Source organism: Phaenicophaeus curvirostris, chromosome 19 (genome assembly GCF_032191515.1).
Source record: "Phaenicophaeus curvirostris isolate KB17595 chromosome 19, BPBGC_Pcur_1.0, whole genome shotgun sequence".
NCBI lineage: Eukaryota > Metazoa > Chordata > Aves > Cuculiformes > Cuculidae > Phaenicophaeus > Phaenicophaeus curvirostris.
The window spans coordinates 7,456,816-7,472,949 of NC_091410.1; the positions used below are offsets into that span (position 1 = coordinate 7,456,816).

At 55.3% G+C, this 16,134-nt stretch overlaps 1 protein-coding gene across 1 annotated transcript; it reads right to left on the minus strand.

Annotated features, from left to right (window-relative positions):
* Window positions 1–1,155: 1,155 nt before the first annotated feature.
* On the minus strand, window positions 1,156–3,482 carry LOC138729047 (ras-related protein Rab-40B-like; the record flags this gene model as incomplete). Its single annotated transcript, XM_069872915.1, has 3 exons — window positions 1,156–2,276; window positions 2,676–2,898; window positions 3,366–3,482. Coding segments are annotated over 3 exons (612 nt in total), but the record flags the coding sequence as incomplete, so codon positions are not given.
* Between the last annotated feature and the right edge of the window lie 12,652 nt (window positions 3,483–16,134).

Consider the following 16,134-nt stretch of genomic DNA (forward strand, 5'->3'; position numbering starts at 1 on the left):
ACCACTAGGTACAATATTCTTTTTGCACTCATACGTGTATATATATACACACATATATATACAATAGCTTGAGTCAGAAGGGACCTCAAAGATCATCTAGCTCCATATATATTTCTATGTTATATATTTATACTTATATATAAAAATAATCACATTGCATCCTTACAAGGTTTTGTGTCCTCAGGCAGTCAAGAGACTTAATACATGAAATGTAAAAAAAAAGCCAAGAAGAGCTTGTTAAGTCTTCTTTCCAACTACAGGCCCAGGCTTTACTCACTCCACATGGGATTCCTGCAGGCATTACCAGAAGGGAGGAGCGCTGCTGCAGCCTCTCCTTCTCTTAGCGGGCAGGAGGAGCAGCGAATCTCACCTTGAGGACACACACATCCATATTAATGTTCTCCCCAGCTGAACATTCTTACCGCACAGTACATACGGAAAGAAAACAAACTAATGACCTGGTGACTGAAGAGGCCAAGATTACAGTTTGGAAGGAGTTTATAGTCATGCACAGACCCCGAACACTCCTGAAGTTGGCATGTCTGATCCAGGTTTAACCTTTTGTTGCTCTGGGCTGCGATCCACATTTCTTTCAGCTGTGGACAGGCAGTCTCCATCATCTAGCAGCTTCACCCCAGGACCTGCAGCACACCAGCACGTGGAGCCTGCTTATCACCCAGGGAGACATCCCACAGGAAGCCCTCCCAAGGTCTTAAACTACAAGACTTGTTCCCCACTGCTCTTTTAAGTAGCGATGCCTTCATAGGTGCAGGTCCTGGCATAACATCAGCATTTTACTGGCTTGAATTTTCACTGCTCCCTTGCAGAGGCTGTGGACATCTGTGCTGATCCAGAAGGAATATCACAGAGACAACTTGACAGCATCTCACATTAGTGAAGACACCTGGGAGAAACTAGGATGAAGCTACACCATCCCTGCCAAGGTCTATTATTGCTCAGGAGAGCACGTCATACAGTTCCTTTGCAAACAGAACGACTTGGCATGTGTTATTCTTCCATATTTCAGTTACTCACCTTGAAGACATGTTGTATCAAAAGCATTACATGATGCTTTTAGGATGACCTCACATTCCTGCTTCCTTGTTCTTCAAAATCTTCTAAAGGAACAACCTTCCCTAGTTAAAGAAAGCATAATAGGACTTCTTTTCCAGAAACATTTATTTATTTATTAAATAGTGTTCTTTCCTTATAAAGCAGCTCTTCAAGTCATGTTCCTTTTACCATAGTGTCTTTGGCATTTTCCTCCTAGAACATTCTTGGAGACTGGTATAAAATGTAATTTTTTTTCTTTTTACAGAAAAATAAGTATTTAAACCACAAATTCATTTCCCAAAGTATTAAATAACATACCAAAAACTTTATCAAATCTAGTACATACACTAATGGGACAAAACCTTGTTGTGTATGTGCATAATAATTATATATACGTTTTTAGCTTAGTTAAGTTAGTGCTTCAAAGCTATTGAGAAAGCTTTAAAAAAAAATCCAGCTGCACAATTGCAGCATTACTAAAATTTGTCCCACTCTTTGTAGAATTTAACAACGTACACGATACATTGCGTTTAAAAACCTCCGCCTGAATGGGCAAACCAAGGACTCATTTTTGTATTTTTGAATAGTTTGCAAAAAGACAATTTTTATACAATTACACAGCAAGTCACTTTCCAGATTTCAGGAAATTAAGAACTGAATATAATTATAATTAACCCCTATGTGAAAACAAGGGTATCATGCAACTAGAACGCAGTATGAAAATCCAACAGTCAAATGCCACGTCCTTCCAGTCACACTGAACACATCATTCATTCCAAAGCAGCATTACTGCGGGAAGCAAGCTCTGAAAGAAGACTCCTCTTCCTTATTTCTGTCTCTGCTGTGTGATACATACACAGAGTGGGCTCAGTCATTGAACAAGGAGTCCTGGTGTTCAGTGCTTCCTTCACACGAGGGGATTCCAGCCAGGTTCCCTTCCCCATAGGGAGCTTAAGCAATTTTACAGCTGTTTCTTGTACAGTTTTTGGGTGGGCTCTGCGGAGGATGGATGGTTTTAGCTTTCTTTAAGCTGTTCCTTTTATTGATGTTGCTGGATGTGAGGGAGTATGAGCGTCCATGCATCATCCCGGCATTAAGGCCGTTTGCCATAGAGAAAGATTTGAGGTGGCTTCTTAAGGCAACAGGGAGAGGGAGCTTGTCAACAAGATGCACGGGGGTACAGGAGACTACGGCACGGCAGCAAAGGTCCTGCAGACTCAGTACTTAAAAACAGACATAAAACGTGCATTGCAATAGCATGCTTATGTCAGCCATGTGGTAGCAGCACACCCAGCACTCTGCGGGCCCTCTGTCCTTCCAGGATGAATTCTTATTTCTCCTCCCACACCCTTTCCCACACACACATTATCCAAAAAATCTGCTGTTTCAGTTTCCTGTTTATGACTGAACATGTAAGTTCTATGAAAGACGTTATTCCCTAAAAAAGTAGGAACAGTTTAACGACTGCAGATATATTTTCTGTTAGAAAGCAAATTCTACAGGATATCTGGTTGTTCTTTTTTGATGTTTTTGCATCAAAATGTCTTTAAAATATTTTATATAAATGAACCATAAGTCTTAGCTAGAAATGTATTTACACATTTTCAGTGCACATCGCTTACCCTTGTTCAGCCTCCAGAGCCTGTCCATTCCGTGTCTCATTAATACTGTTCTTGCTAGCTCAGTGAAGGACTCTGTAATATTGAAATTACAAAGTGGACTGACTTCAAAAAAAGTCATGCCCAGTCTCTCAGCGTAGGCTTGCGCTTGCTCAGTAGACACTTGGCGCTTGAAGGCTAAGTGGAGGCGATTTCCAACCAGGATTTTTGGCACACCAGGAGCATGCTGAGCAAAGAGAAGTAACAAACAATTAATATTTTGGCCTCCATTTTCCCCTTCCCTCAATTAAACCAAACAAAAGCTTTTCTCAAGACTTCAAGTCTAAGTGGCAGGTTGGACTAGATGATCTCTAGAGGTCACTTCCAGCTTAAGATATTCTATGATTCTCTGATCTCTTCCTCAGGGAAGAGAGGTTTGCACAGATGATGTGGCAAATCTACAGCGACTGCGACTACAATATCAAATCTTTGCCCTCCATATGGTTTCCATCAACACCTTTAAAGAAATCAGATGCTTGAGCTGATACATTTCCAACTTTCTAGAATTATAAACATAGAGTTCTAATCTTGGCATCCTGGGTAATTCTGTAGTAAGCGCTGCCTGCAAATGCCAGGAAAACAGTAGGAAGTATTGCAAGCAGTTGGTTTTCATCATCTGTTAGAGACTAGGGACAGTCTGGGATTGTACCTTACCTCATCTATTTCTTTTATCCATCGATCCATTCCATCAAATGACCAACGATTTGTAATATCATACACTAGGATTACTCCCTGTATTAAAAAAAAGTTAAAAACTAAGTTTAACGGAGAATACAGTCACAGAATAACTCAGAGAATTTACCTGTAAAATCTCCAAATCTGAAATAATCGTGCAAGATGCTGAGCAACTTCTCAATGAAGCAGAACCTCAGCATCCTGTGAAACCAAGCTCCATTACACATCAGCCACGGGGCAGAAGACCTCGCTTCGTTTTCGGGTCTGATGTGTTGGCAAATATTCTTTTTACAGCGGACAAGTTTGTATGATCATACACACACACGTTATAGCAAATAAATATTCTCAGTCACATTCAGTAGCTTAAAGGTTCAGTGCTCTCTGCCATTCTGGAACATAGCAGATGCAGCTTCTCTGAGCCAACACACGTAATGAGTTTCAGCAATACCTCAAAGTCTGAAGCTGTAGTCATCACATTTCAGACTATGTTTGTATTATTTCATATTATTCTTCAGAGTTTTATGTTATCAATTGCTCTTACTGGCTCCACAGTTTTAAAAGTAGAATTAGGGTATCTTTCTCATAGTAACTGAAGTATGTTAGCTTACTTTGCTTGATGTAACCAACAAGAAGGCATAAGAATATATATTACTGTATTTTACCCTGATTCAAATTCAAACTTATGGATTTTCCTCCACAAAAGAAAATCCTGCCCCCTGGGGCTCCTGATGGCGGGGGGGGGGCCTAGGTGAATTAACCATTGATGAACAGGATAACCATTGGTTAGCAGCTCGAGATAAACACAGAGAAAGGACTAACACTTAAGGGTAAACAGAATACTAATAATTCAGCCGAAACAACTGACACTTAGAACAGAAGCTGCTCACACTTAAAGAATACACAGGATGACAGTTGTTTAGCTAAAGCCTGGGCCGATAGAGCGGCCGACCGGTTGACAAGCAGGACAAGCACGGCCAACTGCTGGCATTACCAGGACTTCTCAGGTTTTATTCATTTCACATTAATAAAAACCTTCAATGGGTTCTGTTGTTCTTACATTAAGCAAGACTTGGTGAGGACAGACATTCAGGGCTTTGAATCCCTCTACTCTTTTAACTGAAATAACAGGCTTGGTCTACAGTGCTTGACGTGTAAGTCGTCTTTGTCTGCCTTCCCCTGGAAGAGGGAAATAAAGAGCTTTTAGCTTTTGAAAGGGAAAAGCCTGAAATTCCCAGGAAAACTCAGCATACACTCAGTTCTGTCCCAAAGTTTAAAACCAAACATTCCAACAACTTTTGGGAACCAATTAGTCAAAGAACTAGAAATACAGAAAATAAAGAAAATGTTGGGGGAACAATATTGCGGGAGGTGAACAATATCCTCAGCGCCACAACTGCTGAGAAGGTTGTTTGGGGCCGACTACGAGTCTCTGGAAGTTTCTGGAGTGAGTGGGTGCGGGGCTCCCAGGGAGAAGGCCAGGAGCAGCGGGACCTGATCTGAGAGACAACAAGGACAGCGACAACTGGGGCAGGAAAGAAAAGAAAGCATTTTCCAGACAGTTTGTGAGTTAAGAATTTTTCTTGGGATGGCGGGAGGGTTTTGCAGGCCGAAGGACACAGGGGAGGGGAGAATGTCCTTGAAAGTCCTTGGCTGAGAGAAGGACCCAGAAAGTTCCAAGCAGCAGCCCGGAGACAGCGAACAGTTCATCTCAGCCAATCGTGGGCCAGGCCGAGGCGCCTGGACGAGGAGCAAAACCCAATCGTTGCAAAGAAAAGACCGCGTGATCTTGCTCGTTAACATATATAAAGGAGCCATTAAGGCTGCCTCGAGCGTTTTTGCTCCTCAGGCGGCGGGTTGTGTCTGGATCCCCTGAAATGGCGGAGGCGGGGAGGAGGCAGGGAGGCGGCGGCGAGGAGGCGGGATCGGGGAGAGATGGAGGCGAAGGGTCGTCTGGCACGGGGCAAACCTGCCCCCAAATCCCCGAATGGGGAATCCAGGTGAGCGGCTGGATCTAGAGCAGGAGAGATGGGGGCCCAGGTATTTCACGGGAAGGGTCCCCGGGCACTGGAACAGGCTGCTCAGGGACGGGGTTGGGTCACCTTCCCTGGAGGGGTTTAGGGGTGGATGAGCTGCTGAGGGACACGGCTCAAAGGCCCTGGAGCTCTGACAGAAGCCTCAGAGCCTCGCACCCCCTGGATCTTCTGGAATTTCTCTACCACATGGGAGAGGGGTGGAGCTGGGAGGGCCCCGTGGGGGGAAATTGTCCAGCCCGGCTTTGCTTCCCCGTCTGCCTTAAAGGTTTATCCGCAGGCTGGCCGAGGCGTGTCTGTTGTGGGGCAGCGAGCAGGGCAGGGGGGGCAGCAGCCGAGCTTCCTGCGCCAGGTCCCTGCAGGGAGGTCTCTGCTCTTCTTGGCATGCGGCTGTTTGAAAGGGAGAAGGTGGGCACATGTGCAGGGAGGGCGGGGGAGAAGGTGGCAGGAGCTGGGCATGTGCCGCCCTGGGGAGAACTTCTTCCCAAGTGCCCCGGGGACCCGGGTTGGTGCCGGTTCGGGCTGTGGGGGGTGTTGGTGTCAGCAGGTGACATTGCAATGAGAGGTGTCAGGCCTGGTGTGACACTGCCCGTGGGGCACTCGGTGTGTGTGAGCACCCTGTGTGCGGACTGGGCTTGTGCCACAGCCCCGCCGATCTGCTGCTCCTCCTTGGCTCTTGAGGGTGGGACCAATGTCTCAGTGCTGCCCATGCTGCCCTCTCAGCCCGGCTGGGCTGGACCGTGCCCTGTCCCCGAGCTCTGTGCCAGACACAGTGGGGAGGAAGGTCCTGCTCCCCAGGGACCCTCCCCTGGGGCTCATCCCCACCAACCCTCTCTGGTGCTGTGGTTTTCTCACAGGTTCTCGAGGAAATAAAGGCCACTCGAGCCTCTTTAAAGAAGATTGAGGCCACGCAGGAGCAGTTGATGTCCCAGAGGGCTGACCAGTAGGCACAGGTGAGGTCTAGGGGCGAGCACTCCCCCTGCCAGCTGGATGGTGCCCTCCTCACTCCGCATGCAGTCAAGGTGTGCGGTTTGCACAGCTTTCTGCGCGTCCTGCTCCAGCACCTAGAGCCCCTCCCCAGGGCTGCAGCCTGGCTGCCTCGCTGCCCAGGCTGTTGGGGCAGTGACCCAGCCAAGGGCTGCCAGACTGCAGAGCAGCGGCCAGGAGCCCCCAGCACGGGTCTCACGGGGAGCCTGGTGCAGGCAAGCAGGGATGGATCCATTCGTGCGGACTGGGCTTGTGCCACGGCCCCCCCGGGGCAGGGCTGGAGGCTCCGGGGATCTGCTGCCCCTCCTTGGCTCTTGAGGATGGGACCAGCGTTTTAGTGCTGCCCATGCTGCTCTGCCAGCCTGGACACCAGCGTGCAGGCACCAAAATGCTTTTCTGGGAGGCTTTTGAAGGAGCCTGGGAAGCCCTTGGTACTCAGCTGGCACGGAGACAGCTTGGACCCTGGTGCGACATCATGGGGCGCTTTCTGTACTGGGAGGCTCTGTTTGACTCTCTGCGGAAGCTGGAGAAGGGCAAAGCTGACAAGGAGCATGGAGTCACTTGTGCACTGGTCCCCCAGGGCAGGGCTGGAGTCTCTAGGGAGCTGCTGCCCCTTCTTGGCTCTTGAGGATGGGACCAATGTCTCAGTGCTGCCCGTGCTGCCCTCTCAGCCCGGCTGGGCTGGACCGTGCCCTGTCCCCGGGCTCTGTGCCGGCCACAGCGGGGAGGAAGGTCCTGCTCCCCAGGGACCCTCCCCTGGGGCTCATCCCCACCAACCCTCTCTGGGGCTGTGGTTTTCTCACAGGTTCTCGAGGAAATAAAGGCCACTCGAGCCTCTTTGAAGAAGATCGAGGCCATGCTGGAGCAGTTGATGGCCCAGATGGCTGAGCAGCAGGCACAGGTGAGGTCTAGGGGCGAGCACTCCCACTGCCAGCTGGATCGCTGGGGTGGTCCTGGTGGGGTTCCCAGCCACGTCCCTGGGCTGGACCCCCAAAGGGTCTCCCCAAGCAGCTACCCCCGTCAGGGACAACCACATCCCATCGCGGGGTTGCTGGCTGACAGGGTGCTCCCATCCACAGCTGGATCGCGAGGAGCTGGGACCTGTCAAGCAGAAGGTCCCGAAAGAGGTGCGCAAGGGGGCAACAAAGGAACCGCCTGCCGACGCAGCTTTGACTAAGTGAGTGTCACAGGGACAGTGGTGGCTTCAGAGACAGCACTCGACCCCTTTGTGGCCTCTGGCCATCTTGGCCAATGCCCAAGTGTGGGGATGCTGAGGAAGCAGCTGTGCCTTCTTCTCCCACCCAGAGCAAGCAGCAGCTTCCCAACCCTAGAGGAGGTCCCAGGAGGGGCCACCCCTGGTCTGGAGCCCTCCTAAACGCACACTGGGCTGTGGGTGCCAAGGGTTTCTGGTGCGAGGGCAGGGGACACTGGCTTGTGCCCTGGGGCAGGGCTAGGACACACAGCACCCACAAACTTGAGTTGTGACCTGTCCTCCTGGGAAAGTGCAGGGGTGTTATTAGAGCTGAGGAAGCGATGAAAGCCGTGTGAGGGCTGCTTTGGATGGCAGGCGTGGGCTCCCCCTCCTTCACCCCATGTCCTTGCTCACCCTTCCCAGCCACTGGCAGCTGCCGGGTGTTGGAGCTGATGGTGGGGCCGAAGGGAACGTGCCCTGATCTTTGCTTGGGGCAGCTGAGACAAAGCTCATCGTAAACCCCATGGGATGCTCCATCCCCCACGCCCAGCGTTTGCTCCCAGGCTGGGAGAATCCCACCCCAGCAAGAGCTACAGGAAACCTCTCCTGTTGTCCTCGCCAGCACCCCAGTTCCCATGGAACTGAGATGTTGTAGCAGTGTGTGGGAGCAGGTCCTGTGGTGCTGGTGGGGTTTGGATGCTCCCCTCTGTGGATTCTCTGCTGCCAGATATGAGCAGATCCTTTTCCCGCAGTGGGAGCCCACAAACAACTGCTCTCCCTCCTCATACCCCCTTGATTCTGGAAGCAGCTATGGGGTTGCGAACTTGCCAGGGGAGCGAGGATAAAGCAGGCTCCCTCTCCAAAGGTTCCCCCCAGCCCCTCGCTGCTCCCCGCAAGCCACATCCCTGCCAGGAGCTCACCCAGCCTTTCTCTCCCCTCTGCAGGCAATCGCTGGGCCGGCGCTCCTGCCTCTCCTGCGACCAGACCCTGGCCACGTGGCAGCCTGGCCTGTAAGGAGCACTCGGCACACCGGGGGGAGTAGGGAGAGAGGGGTGCGGGGCATGCCCCGCTGCGTGGGACACGGGGCCTGGGTGTCTGGGGTGAGGAGTGCAAGCCCCTCGCACGGCCCTGTGTGACGGAAGTGGGACAGGGACACCTCCCCAGAAGCAGGGGAGGCTGTCAAGGGTACAAGCCCAAGGCGCTCGTGGCTGTAGGGTGGCACCTGGGGTGCCGCGGTGCCAGGCGCTGAGCTCCCTCGTGCCCCATCCCACAGGGGGCAGGCGGCCACGGGCACGTTCTCCAGGGTGCCAAGGAGCTGCGGGGGCCAGCACACCATCACCACCCCGCAGGAGCGCCTCGCGATCCGCCGCGCCAAACCACCCACCACCCTGCGGCCGAGAAATGTAAGGACGACAATGGTAGGGACACGGTGGGGAAGAGCGAGGCCGGGAGAGAGATGCTGGGCATGCAGAGGGGTCCGTGCCTCAGTTTCCCCAGGAAGAGCTGGGGGTGGGAAGGTTGCTTAGGGATGCAGGATTCGGCCCGGCAGGGCTGGATTATGGGGGAACCCGAGGGTGTGATGGGGACTGTGAGGTGGGCAGGGCGTCCACGGGGCTGGGGTCTCCTGGACAGCAGCACAGCTCCTTCGGGGTGGGGACAGGACCCCTTGTCTGTGCGTCTGCTGCCGGGCAGGGGTCCTGCTGCCTGCCCCGTCCTGGGCTGGCAGAGCTGCCCCGGGGGCTGCAGGGGGCTCAGCTCTTCCCCTCTCCCCCAGGCTGTTGAACCAAGTCTCAGCACGCCAGGAGCCAAGCGGGACAAAACTGCAACCCGTAGTGAAAAAAAGATTTGACGTTTTTTCATTTATTCATTTCACGTTAATAAAATCGTTCAACTGCACTGGCGCTCTGGTTTTCATTTAAGCGAGACTGATTTGAAATCTGTCCCCTATCTCCCCCGTCTCCCTGCCCCCAGCCAGCCGTGCCACCCTAGGAAGCTGTCACATCGGTCAAGCGTGACTTCCCCTTGGGCAGGCCGTGGGGGCCACTGCCAGCCACCTTCTCCTTGCTCCACCATGCAAGTCTCCTGCCTTCTGTGCTTGATGCCAGATCTCTCGCACACCCCTGCCCTGCTTCTGCCACACGGGACTCTCCACTCCACCATCTCGTGGCCACTGCAGCCAAGGTGCCCCCAGCCTCCCCAGCCCCAGCCACGCCGCCTCTCTCTGTCGGCCCCTCTGCGCGTCGCTTCTCCAGCCCTGGCCCAAAGCTCTTTCCTCCTGCCCTGCAGGAATCTCGGGGCTGCGTGTGCCTGGCCGGGCTGTCTCTCCAGCACAAACCGGGCCGCTGCAGCGCTGCAGGAGAACCAGGGCCTGGGGTGGGGAGGACACCTCCAGCTCTCTGCAGAAGGCCGGGTGCCCTTCCTCTTCTGAGTGGGCGGCCCGTGCTCAGCTCCCACATCCTGGCTGACTGGGGAGGTTCCAGTCCATGGAGACTGGCTGATGTTACACCCATTTACAGGAAGCTGTAAGAAGGGACGCCTTTTCTGGAAGGGCATTCAATTCAGTGCTGAACTGTAAAATAAAAAGGTTATTGCCTTTTCCTTCAACAAGAGCTTTCAGCCCTTACACCTTTAGAAGCCTCTCTGTGGGAGCTTAAGTATTCCCAAGGTCTCGTTGCCATTTAGGAATACCATCTAGATTCTAACTACAGTCACCAAAGGTCAAACATTAGGCCAGACATATATGAGCTTTAACACCTTTGACACTCCCTCTGCTCTCCTGCCACTCAAGCAGCTTGTCCCAGGTGGCCCCAGTCATCCCCTCATCCCCACCACCACCTGATGGCTACTCTAAAAGGACATGGATCTGTTGGAGTGAGTCCAGAGGAGGCCACAAAGGTGATCTGAGGACAGGCTGGGAGAGTTGCGGTTGCTCAGCCTGGAGGAGAGAAGGCTCTGGGGAGACCTTAGAGCAGCTTCCAGTGCTGAAAGGGGCTCCAGGAAAGCTGGGGAGGGGCTCTGGATCAGGGTGTGCAGGGATAGGATGAGGAGGGATGGTTTTAAGCTGAAAGAGGGGAGATAGAGATGAGACATTAGGAAGAAACGTTTCGCTGTGAGGAGGCCCTGGCCCAGGTTGCCCAGAGCAGTGGTGGCTGCCCCATCCCTGGGGGTGTTCAAGGCCCAGTTGGATGGGACTTTGTGTGACCTGATCCAGTGGGAGGTGTCCCTGCCCATGGCAGGGAGTGGAACTGGTTGCAACTGCAGCCACCATGGTCACCCCCCTTTCTTCTGCCATGAAAGGAAAAGATAGGGGGAAAGAATCCACCAAGGACAAGGTACTTCTCCATTGTGAGTCTGCAGTTTTCCTAAGCTACTGCTGGTATGGACTTCAAAGTTAACATGAAGATTGTGCCAAACTCTCCTTCTGTGTGTTTTTTACAGGAAATATTTTAACACGAGTACTAACAAGAAGTTAAATTCCAGTTGCATCCCAGAGGAGGAAGGGGATTTGCACCTGAGGCACTAGCTGCCACCAGGCTTGCTCAGGACTCCCTGTTGACTCTTTGAACCATCCAAACTCCATGTGCCATGAAACAAACACCTAGGAGAGGGACGCTGTGTCCTGGGACACTGGGCACGGGGATGCTGCTGCAGCCCCCACAGCAGAGCCCCGAGTTCTGCTAAACCCTGTAAAAGCAGGGCCCGAGAGCTGCATCAGAGGATTGGGGAGCGGAAGAGAGTCTGGAAAAGGCTTTCTGGGGTGCAGGTTCCCTGGCCAGAGCCTGTGATGAACCTTCCCCTCTTGAGGTGCCAGTTTGGCTTTCGCTTGTCTGTACAGCCAGACATGCCAGCGCCATCCTGAGCAGGAACCTGCAATTCTGTGCAAATCTGCTCCCCACTCGGCCCCAGCAGCACTGATTTCCTGAAAACAGCTGCCTCCAGGTGCCTGCTCTCTCATGGAGCAACAGGAAGGGAAAGCCCTGGATTTATTTATTTCGCTCAAATTAAAGGTCTTTCTGATGAGATTTGGGGCAGATCCTGTAGAGGATTTACAGAAGATCCAGGAGGTGCAAGAGAAGGTGGCGGGACCGGGGCATCAGCCAGCCCTGGGGAGAACTTCATCTCAAGCCCCTCGGGGACCCGGGGTGGCACCTGCAGGCTCCTGGGGGGTCTGTCACCTGGCAACGGGTGAGGTGACAATGAGCCCTGTCCATCCCCCCCACCCCCCCATTGTGACACTGCCTGGGGCCACTCAATTTCTGGGATCACGGGGTGCCTGGGGGTCACTCAGTGTCTGTGCGGCACCGGGTGTGCGTGAGGCACTCGCTCGGAGACACTGACCCTCTGTGGGTCCCTCAGTGTCCGAGGGGCATTTGGTGTGCGTTGCGCACTCTGTGTCCTTGAGTCCCTCTCTGTCCGTGTGTCCCACAGTGCCTGTGGGGCTCCTGGTGTGGGCGAGGCGCTTGGTGTCTGTGGGTCACCCCCTGCCCGGGGCTCACTTGCTGCCTGAGGCGAGGGGCACGAGGAGGAGGAAGGCTGCCCGCTGACCACCCTCCCACCCTCCCGGCTCCCCTCCAGACACAGAAACTCCTGTCCCACCCCGAGGGAATCTCTGTGTTTCCAGGCAGGGCAGCAGCCATGGCCTCAAACACCCTGTCCCAGTATCTGGACACCGCCTTCGTCGCTCCTGACTGCCACAACATCAACTTCAAAGTGCTGTATAACCTGCTGCAAGCCATGGTCCAGCGCCTGGGAGACCCACCCGCAGAGGTACAGCCCAGACAAGAAGGGGCACAGGGCGGAAAGCGAGGCGGTGAAGGTTATTTGGTCACCACGTGGAGTACACGGTGGGAGGGAAACGGGGCAGGGAAGGGGACAACCATCCGTCTCCAGACCCGCCCTGCTGGGCTGTCTGGGAGTGATGGGGCAGTTACCACGCTTGGAGAGAGACTTGGGTCCTGCTCATCCCCAGGGAGTTCAGGGATGGGGAGTGGGATGGGTTTCATCAGAGTTGCCTTGCCTCCTGCTTCTGGGGTCCTTGGTTTTGCCGGCTGGAGGTCCAGGACCCCTGGCGTTCCGGCCCCATCATCCCCTTCATCCCTTTGGTTCCTGCTCCTGACCTAGCGCTTAGGTACCACGTGTGCTCCTCGGGCAGCTGAAAGGCTCCAGCAGCACCTCCTGGGGCTCACCTCCCACCGCAAAACCCTGTTAGGACAGAGCCCCCTTCAGCGCTGCAGGGCCAGAATCTGCTGGGGCTGGGACCTTTAGGGAATCCACACCCTGCGGACGTATCCAGGCTCCCCTGGCACCAAGAGCACTTCCCCAGGGCTGCAGCCTGGCTGCCCCGGGGCCCAGGCTGTCGGGGCAGTGACCCAGCCAAGGGCTCCCAGCCTCAAGGGCCAGCAGCCAGGACCCCCCGGCACGGGTCTTGCGGGGAGCCTGGTGTGGGCAGGCAGGGCTGGATCCATCGCTGCCGACTTGGCTTGTGCCACAGCCCCCGCGGGGCAGGGCTGGGGGCTCTGGGGAGCTGCTGCCCCTTCTTGGCCCTTGAGGATGGGACCAATGTCTCAGTGCTGCCCGTGCTGCCCTCTCAGCCCGGCTGGGCTGGACCGTGCCCTGTCCCCGGGCTCTGTGCCGGCCACAGCGGGGAGGAAGGTCCTGCTCCCCAGGGACCCTCCACTGGGGCTCATCCCCACCAACCCTCTCTGGGGCTGTGGCTTTCTCACAGGTTCTCCTCAAGGAAATTAAAGACATGAAGGCCACACAAGCCCGTTTGGAAATGGATTTACAGAAGATCCAGGAGGCGCAAGTCAAGTAAGAGGACAGCAGAGGGTTTCCTACCCCGTGGGGCTATGAGGGAGACTGGGAGGCCGAGGAACATCCCGGTTTTGGGGCACGCGGCCCCAGCAGCCCCGTGGAGGCTAAAACCTCCCATGGCCCCATCTCGCTGGCCAGGTCCACTCTGCAGCTGAAGCAGGAGCTGAATGAGCTGCGAGAGCAGCAGAAGACGGGCAAGGCCACGCTGGAGCAGCTGGTGGCCCAGACGGCCGACCAGCAGGCACAGGTGAGGTCTAGGCCCGAGCACTCCCACTGCCAGCTGAATCACTGGGGTGGTCCTGGTGGGGTTCCCAACCACGTCCCTGGGCTGGAGGAGGCCTTGGAGCCTCCATGGTCTCTGGACTCGTTGAGTGCATCCATCTCATCTCAGTGCCCATTGCTTCTCCCATTCTCGCAGCTGAATGACCTTAAGGAGGCTCTGGTGACCATCAAGAAGGAGCAGGTCCAAGTGCAGGCAGCGCTCTCTGCCAGCACAAACGCGCAGGAGGAGCTCAAAAGCTTAGTAAAGAGTGTCAAGAAGATCCAGAAGCAGGTGGACTCCTCTGCCCACCATGCAGCAGAGAAGGTAGGACAAGCAGAGCCAGGTAGGGAGAGGCTGGCAGGGGTCGGTGTGGGTTCCTGGTTGGGTGGCGTTCCCTGTAATGTGGGGGAGCCCCTCGCTGCCCCCCAGATTGGCTTGTTGATGTCATCAGGATGGTAGGCAACAAAAGCCTTGAGGAAAAGGTCCTGCAGGAACTGATAGTTCATAGTCACGGGCCAAGTGAGCAGGGTCCGTCCCCACGGGGCAGCCAGCCCCCCGAGCATGGCTCTGCATTGATATCTTCCTCCCTGGATGAGCAGGAGGAGCAGCTGAAACAGCTCCAGGCTGCAGTCAAGCAGCTGCAAGGGGACCAAAAGCAGGTCAGCTCCGCCGTGGTGAAGCTCCAGGACCACGTTGAAGAAAACAAGAAGGATATCCAGGTAGGTGGCTGAAAGCCCTGCAGGCTCAGAGCATCCTCCAGGCACATCCCGGCTGGGGACCACAAGGGACTTGTCCCCCTGCCAACGTGCTCGTAGCGCTGCCCAGCTCCAAATACCTTTCTGGGAGGCTTTGGAGGAGGGTGGCGAGGCAAGGGGGACTCGAGGGGCTGGGTGGTATCTCAGGCCACGCTGGGTCATCACGGGCGGGTTTCTGTGTTGGAAGGCTTTGTTCCAGTCTGTGGGGAACATAGAGGAGGACAAAGCAGAGAAGAAGGACTTGCAGCAGCTCAGGGAAGAGATGAACTCCAAGGTGAGGACTCTCTTGTCCCCTCCAGGCAGAACTGGCATCTCTGGGGCCTGGCAGCCTCAGGCAGCCTCCCCGCAAGGGTCTCCCCAAGCAGCTACCCCTGTCAGGGACAACCACGTCCCATCGCGGGGTTGCTGGCTGACAGGGTGCTCCCATCCACAGCTGGATCGCGAGGAGCTGGGGCCTCTCACGCAGCAGGTGATGAAACTGCAGAAGATCCTGAATGAGCTGCGCAAGGGGGCATCAAATGAACCGCCTGCCAACGCAGCTTTGACTAAGTGAGTGTCACAGGGACAGTGGTGGCTTCAGAGACAGCACTCGACCCCTTTGTGGCCTCTGGCCATCTTGGCCAATGCCCAAGTGTGGGGATGCTGAGGAAGCAGCTGTGCCTTCTTCTCCCACCCAGAGCAAGCAGCAGCTTCCCAACCCTAGAGGAGGTCCCAGGAGGGGCCACCCCTGGTTTGGAGCCCTCCTAAACGCACACTGGGCTGTGGGTGCCAAGGGTTTCTGGTGCGAGGGCAGGGGACACTGGCTTGTGCCCTGGGGCAGGGCTAGGACACACAGCACCCACAAACTTGAGTTGTGACCTGTCCTCCTGGGAAAGTGCAGGGGTGTTATTAGAGCTGAGGAAGCGATGAAAGCCGTGTGAGGGCTGCTTTGGATGGCAGGCGTGGGCTCCCCCTCCTTCACCCCATGTCCTTGCTCACCCTTCCCAGCCACTGGCAGCTGCCAGTTTTTGGAGCTGATGGTGGGGCCGAGGGGAGCGTGCCATGGCGTTGGGACCTTGCCAGGGGAGCGAGGATAAAGCAGGCTCCCTCTCCAAAGGTTCCCCCCAGCCCCTCGCTGCTCCCCGCAAGCCACATCCCTGCCAGGAGCTCACCCAGCCTTTCTCTCCCCTCTGCAGGCAATCGCTGGGCCGGCGCTCCTGCCTCTCCTGCGACCAGACCCTGGCCACGTGGCAGCCTGGCCTGTAAGGAGCACTCGGCACACCGGGGGGAGTAGGGAGAGAGGGGTGCGGGGGACGCCCCGCTGCGTGGGACACGGGGCCTGGGTGTCTGGGGTGGGGGGGGATCCGACCCTGGCAAGCCCCTCGCACGGCCCTGTGTGACAGAAGTGGGACAGGGACACCTCCCCAGAAGCAGGGGAGCCTGTCAAGGGTACAAGCCCAAGGCGCTCCTGGCTGTAGGGTGGCACCTGGGGTGCCGCGGTGCCAGGCGCTGAGCTCCCTTGTGCCCCATCCCACAGGGAGCAGGCGGCCACGGGCACGTTCTCCAGGGTGCCAAGGAGCTGCGGGGGCCAGCACACCATCACCACCTCGCAGCAGCGCCTCGCGATCCGCCAGCCCAAACCACCCAGCATCCCGCGGCCGAGAAATGTAAGGACGACAATGGTAGGGACACGGTGGGGAGAGCGAGGCCGGGAGAGAGATGCTGAGCA